The sequence below is a fragment of the Ipomoea nil genome, unplaced genomic scaffold, assembly GCF_001879475.1.
Source record: "Ipomoea nil cultivar Tokyo-kokei standard unplaced genomic scaffold, Asagao_1.1 scaffold0317, whole genome shotgun sequence".
In the NCBI taxonomy this organism is placed as follows: Eukaryota; Viridiplantae; Streptophyta; class Magnoliopsida; order Solanales; family Convolvulaceae; genus Ipomoea; species Ipomoea nil.
The window spans coordinates 457,313-463,312 of record NW_017616745.1 but is presented as its reverse complement, the minus strand read 5'-3'; the positions used below and the strand labels follow the sequence as shown (position 1 = coordinate 463,312).

At 37.4% G+C, this 6,000-nt stretch overlaps 2 protein-coding genes across 3 annotated transcripts; one reads left to right on the top strand and one right to left on the bottom strand.

Annotated features, from left to right (window-relative positions):
- Positions 1–1,016: 1,016 nt before the first annotated feature.
- LOC109167935 (uncharacterized protein At4g28440-like) lies at positions 1,017–2,900 on the top strand. The gene is made up of 2 exons (XM_019317017.1): positions 1,017–1,494; positions 2,395–2,900. The coding sequence occupies exons 1-2, from the start codon at positions 1,233–1,235 to the stop codon at positions 2,580–2,582; spliced, it is 450 nt and encodes a 149-aa protein (XP_019172562.1). The 5' UTR covers positions 1,017–1,232; the 3' UTR covers positions 2,583–2,900.
- Positions 2,901–3,132: 232 nt separating this feature from the next.
- LOC109167941 (protein NUCLEAR FUSION DEFECTIVE 6, chloroplastic/mitochondrial-like) lies at positions 3,133–5,206 on the bottom strand. 2 transcript variants are annotated; one of them, XM_019317033.1, is made up of 4 exons: positions 4,946–5,206; positions 4,698–4,819; positions 3,896–3,935; positions 3,133–3,419 (listed from the first exon to the last, which is right to left on the bottom strand). In XM_019317033.1, the coding sequence occupies exons 1-3, from the start codon at positions 5,095–5,097 to the stop codon at positions 3,928–3,930; spliced, it is 282 nt and encodes a 93-aa protein (XP_019172578.1). In that variant the 5' UTR covers positions 5,098–5,206; the 3' UTR covers positions 3,133–3,419; positions 3,896–3,927. The 2 variants fall into 2 exon arrangements, with proteins under 2 accessions (XP_019172578.1, XP_019172573.1); XM_019317028.1 differs by lacking the exon at positions 3,896–3,935 and having other exon boundaries at positions 4,946–5,205.
- Between the last annotated feature and the right edge of the window lie 794 nt (positions 5,207–6,000).

Genomic DNA, 6,000 nt, shown 5'->3' with positions numbered 1-6,000 from the left:
AATTCATATTTTACTCCCACCTTATTCTTTTCCCACCGAATTACAATTCATTTCCACTCTAATTCCTTCTTTCCAACCAAACGCCCCGTTAAAGTATAGAATTGCATAACATAAAACACAAAAACACATAAAATGAGACACATACATATGTCTTAAACGATAAACAATCGCCGTCAAAATTAAAATTTAAAATTACATCGTTTAGGACCAGAATTCGGAGTGCATTGTGACCCGACCCATGGTAAACGATTGATTTATGTCATCATATAGATGATCAAAAAGCAATTCTGTGCACCTTTTGTGGGCCACTGACCCAATGACACTTCAACAATAAAAGCACCCATTGTCATCATCCATTAACATTTCATGGCCCACTGCACTTTCCTATCCTACCTCCGATCCTCCTCGTTTCCATTTACGTTTCAAATGCTCCAATCCTCATCTTCAAGACACGTACAATGTGCAAATTCCTTAGCACATTTTGATCCTATCCATGAATCTTGTTTGGAATTGGATTCTTCATTTTGACCTAATCCCTTTCTTTTCAAATTATCCAAATCTTAATGAAGTTTATAGTCATGTTTTGACTCCAAACATTGTATTTTTAAACTAAGAAAAACAATATCTGTACTTCCACTTTATACTCTCAACTTTTACTTTCACACAAACAGTTCTGATGTAGACACTTGTACTTGGACCCACATAAAAAAAATAGTTTATCAGCACCCTCCACATCAGGAAGCAAAATTGAGAGAATAGAACTCTTAAAATAATTGGTCTGACAGATATATGTTACACCATGAATTTCACTCAAAGCGGGCGTTCAAAAACTGGACTAATAACAGACTTTGTCATAAATTAAATAAACATAATTTTGTGAAGGTTACATATGTAAGCATATGTAGATAGAATAATTAATGAAAATGCATGAAAGTTAGGTTGAAGTAGCAAAAGTTTAGTGAGTAATGGCGAAATAAAAGGGGATTTGTTGCAACATAAAACGATAAAAAGAGAAAAATGAGGGGTCGGAAAATGAAAAGATTAAAACCTTGAGGCGTTTACTATTTACCGCTCGCTCGCTCGCTCACGATTCACGAACCTTAAAACACTCCAAAACCCTAGAAATTCATTTCTTCCTCGCTGTTCACCCACAAGTCTTTCCCTGCCTGCGCTCGCTCTGCTTCGGAAAATTTGGATTTAGGGTTTAAGATTATTGCTTTAGGGTCAACGAGATGGCTACGGCGGCGGCGGGATCTATCGAGAAGAGGAAGCCGGTGTTCGTCAAAGTCAGCAGTCTAAAGCCCGGGACCAACGGCCACACTCTTACAGTAAAGGTTGTCAGTTCCACCACTGTCAAAAGCAACGCCGCCGGAGGTGGCAGGCGCGGCGGCAGGGCGTCGATGTCGCTAAACCCTCGTGCCCCGGCTCGCATCGCCGAGTGCCTTGTTGGTGACGAGACTGGGACTATTATTTTCACCGCCCGCAACGATCAAGGTATAAATTTGTATAGATTTCAGCTTGTCTATGTTTGATATGTAATTTTATTTGAGCGTATAAATATTCATATAGGCCTATGTATATAGACTTGAGGATATGTGAGTCTCTGTATTGATGTTAAATATGCAATTTTGTTTTGGTTTAATTGTGTACATAAGATTATCATGTTTCAATATTGATAAAAACTAAGCAGAGTAGCAGACCCTGAGTATAAGACTGCCTTGGTTGTTTTTTCACTCTTTTAGCAAAGTTTTGTCTGTGATATTGCTATCAAATTGGAGAGAAGGTGGACATTTCTATGTTACTTTAAGTATTGTTGTTTAACATATGATTTTGGTTGTTGTGTAGTGGCTCTACACAATTTTTGGATTTCTTGAATTGCTATGGCTCCTGTTTCTTTGCTTCTGTAAAATGTTTCGGTATGCATTATTGTAAAACAATAGATTATTTAGTGTCATGGTGGAATTCATTTTACATTTGCATAGCTTCATTTCTTAGCAATTACGATTGCCATGTTCTCTGAAAGTGATAAGATGTGTTTACTGTTTAGCGCTATTATGCTGTCACATGGGTTACTTGTGAGTAAAAAGAATCATCTGTCCTCTGGAGTGATTAGTAAGCTGAGTTGGGTCCCACCTTTTGGTGGTTCCAAATGATATCATATGGGGAACCTAATAGTTGGCAGGCAGCTTTTCTTTACCAAGCTATGGAATCATATTCTCTTGAATCTCTGTTATTTGTTGTGGTGGTGATTTCTGAGGTTAAATTGCCGGCCTGTATCTCTTCAATGATTTTGATTAATCTTACATGGAATGCAATGTATGCTTAATTTAATGGGATTTCTGTCACTGTTCAAGTGTCCCCATTAATCTTTTTTTTTGTTGTTGTTGAGTGCAGTTGATGCAATGACTGCCGGCTCTACAGTAATTCTGCGCAATGCAAAGATAGACATGTTCAAGGGTTCAATGCGTTTGGCAGTAGACAAATGGGGACGAGTCGAGGTTACAGAACCGGCTAGTTTTGTTGTTAAAGAGGATAACAATCTTTCTTTAGTGGAGTATGAATTGGTGAATGTGGAGGAGTAAAGAGGAGGGGTTCCCACAGGATGGGGGTGAATATTTCTCAGAGAGACTAAGCTTCAAGTTCTCGTTTTCTTTATGAATTATTGATATGCTGCATTCCTATGGTACTAGTATGTACAAGAATTTCAGTAATTTCCTGTTTTGCATCCGTAAATCTTAGTAGTGCTGGTTTGGTTCAGTTCATGTCCTGCCTACAGGGTTTCACTTACTTTCTGTTCCTCTTGTGTTCTTGCCCAAGAGGGATCTCATTTGGTTCAAAATGAGGATGCATTGTTCACAAACTATGGAATTATTATTATTTTTAATCAAGTTACTTGTGCAGCTAAGTATCAATAACAAGGGCACCAACTTCACTAATATCTATCCAAAAGAGTTATTTACAATTCAACAAGGGGATTAGTTATTGTGTCTGTGTTTGACGGTAGAAACCTTAGCTACATCCAAAAAAAAAATTGAAGAAAAGTGAAAAAAAAAAAAAAAAAAGTTACTAGACAGGATAACCAAACATGTAACAAGTAACAAGGCAATAAACAGGAGTTGAGAAGTGAAATGGTAGAAAATTTTCATGACTGCAAAAGTGTAGCTTGGTTTTACTATATTTCTTTTGGTAAAATTCAGGAGAATATATCATACATTAAATTAAATACTAAAGTAAAAAGATCATAGGTCTTGAAACAGACAAAACTTGGAAAATATTTTGGTTTGATGAGAGGACATCTTGCTGCCATTTTATTGTGGAATCTGGATTGTGTAACCATAGTGACAGCATACTCCACAGGAACAGGAAACTTGCTTGAACCCTCAAATGACACAACACAGGTCATGCATCATCAATGCAGGCTGGTCAATATATAAAAGAAATCAGTAAAGTATCAACGAGACGAGCCTTGAAAGTAGGCAAATCTAGCAGATTGAAACTTAAAAGAAAATCTATGTGCATCCTGGCAATTTATGCTGCATATATATCACCTTAATTACTGAATTAGAAAATGTCAAGCAAATGCATATAAGTAGCAATTTCTTATACGGAGTACATAGAAAGCTTTAGACAACATTTTTAAAAAAATAAATTGTCAGTGCTATAACAAGGAATGAGAATAAAGAAATGAGTAACAGTTTTGGCAGCACTTAGTTCTATTGACTATTGGTTCGACTCAGCTGTGTTTCTGATAGTTCATGGAACACACTCAAAAGGTCCTATATCTCTACAATGTAGAATGGGAGCCCAAATTCATGAGAGCTATACGGCACAGGAATGACAAGATTTCCATTATACAATAAGATTCGAAAGCAATCTTGCAAAAAAATTCACTTACCAAGTTCTTAAAAGAGTATCCTATAGGTGTTGCTAGATACCTAAATCAAGAACGAAAATCCCCTGATTAGAAAACCTACTAGAGAAGAAGCAAGTGAAGTATATAAAATCAAGGGCAAGAAGACAAATCTTAAATTTTAGCACAAGGGGAAAGAGAATTGCAAAGGCTGATGTACGATGAACTTAAGAAGAAAAATATGTTTGCAAAACAAAGTATTAGAGGACAAAAGGAGGAGACTTTAGGAGTTAGATACCCAAATTAATAAAGAAAACCCACTGGTCAGCTAAGCTAGTTAGAAGTACGCAGATACGGGGAATGAACTAAGCAGGATAGAAAGAGAAGCAAACTCAGATCCAAACACATAAATATTGAAGCAGGACAGAAAGACAAGCTTCAATATTTTGGGGATGGAGAAAGTTGCAGAAACTGATATACACACACTCGGATCCAAACACAAATATAGCACATGAAATTTTCTAAGTGGTCAAGCAAATTACAATGATCCTCATAAACTTTATGAATATCTAAATTCAAAATGACCACATAAGAGTTAAAAATGGTAACTTTAAAGAGTAAAAAGCACAAAAGAAAACCTATGCTATGCAAAAGTAGAAAAATCGAAACCCTAACTGCACTCTAATCATGCAAATGAAAGAAACACTTACATTACAAACTAAATAACCAACCATTTCACATCCAATTCAGCAAATATGTAGCCACATTAGGGGGAAATTGTTGAAACAACTTTTTTTTAAACAAAATCATGAAAAAAAAATTATGGATTTATCATGGGAAAGCTCACCTTCCGAAAGCCAACCGAAGCTGCGGGGAGAGACGGTAAGCATTGAGTTCATTAAAGCCAAAGCAGTGGCCGTGTGGTAGGGCTGCATCGAGTGTCCAAAGGCGCTCAACTCTACCGGACACCTTCAAATCCAATGTAACTACTAAGTCGCATCCACATATCTATATCCAATTAAAGATGCATAAAACATTTATGCGTACATAGGAACAGATATAGGCAGAGTTGAAGCGCAGATAAGCATACGGTACCTGAAGATGCGAGAACCTAGAGGACTTCTGGAAGCGATGCGGAAAGGGGCGCGCGCCGCTTTGGATTCATGTGCCACCCTGCTGACGGAGTTTAGAACGGAGGACGACCGGAAAAAGGATCTGGCAGCGGCGGAAGCGGCGGCGGTGGCCATTCTATGTGATTCGAACAAGTGGAAGCTCGCTTCACGAATCAGCCGTACTTGTATAGTAGCTCGAACTACGAGGAGGGTTTTGGGGTTTAAGCCGTGGATAAAATAAAATGAAAAAGTAAATTCACATGGATCTTGCTTGGGTCCGGTCGGGTTATATATTTTCAGTTGGGAGAATAAAGGAACTAATTTATTAATCATAAGTTGAAACGTTTATAATGAAGATCAATGGAATAAATCAATATTCATTACATTCAAACATAGAAACAAATTTCCTAGTAATGCTACAAAAAATTTATTTCGCAAATTGTTTTACCTATTTGAAATTAAATTCATTAGAGGAACTTAAAGTTTCTTTGATATCATAAATGATCTGGTCAAACGTACCCAAGACCGACAATGGTTGAAAGGTCTTGCACACCATTTGGATATCTATTTTCATTCTTCTTTATATTGTCATCATCTTTGCACAGGATGAGATTCACATACGCCATGACCAATTTTATCATTTCACACTTATAAGAAAAGAACTCGTTAATTAAACGAGAGGAAGAAACTCATCAAAACAACGAAGAGAAATTCCAAGAAACTAGCAAATTAAAATCCAGCAAACAAAGCAAAGGGAAATAGGGAAATACTCATATATGTTGACAAAATTAAAAATTCAAAAACAAAGCAAAGGGAAACGACTGGGAAATAGGGGAAACATAGAAACTGCAAGCCAAAACTAAAAACCAAAACCAAAGCAAAGGGAAGTAGCAGTACGGAAAGGAGGGAGAAGCGACCGGTAGTGGAGGCGGGGTGGGAACCGAGAGAGCAAACGATGAAGGCAAACCGTCTGCGGTGGAGATGGCTAAGGAAGCAGTAACCGGCGACGAAGGAGAGGAGTAGAGAAGAAATCAGACG

Excerpts from the sequence above, each read along its gene's own strand:
- LOC109167935 (XM_019317017.1), top strand. The coding sequence starts at position 1,233 with ATGGCTACGGCGGCGGCGGGATCTATCGAGAAGAGGAAGCCGGTGTTC. Across the intron at positions 1,495-2,394 it reads CACCGCCCGCAACGATCAAG|TTGATGCAATGACTGCCGGC; the intron begins GTATAAATTTGT and ends TGTTGAGTGCAG.
- LOC109167941 (XM_019317028.1), bottom strand. The coding sequence starts at position 5,097 with ATGGCCACCGCCGCCGCTTCCGCCGCTGCCAGATCCTTTTTCCGGTCG. Across the intron at positions 4,820-4,945 it reads CTAGGTTCTCGCATCTTCAG|GTGTCCGGTAGAGTTGAGCG; the intron begins GTACCGTATGCT and ends TTGGATTTGAAG. Across the intron at positions 3,420-4,697 it reads CTTCGGTTGGCTTTCGGAAG|CCTGCATTGATGATGCATGA; the intron begins GTGAGCTTTCCC and ends TATATTGACCAG.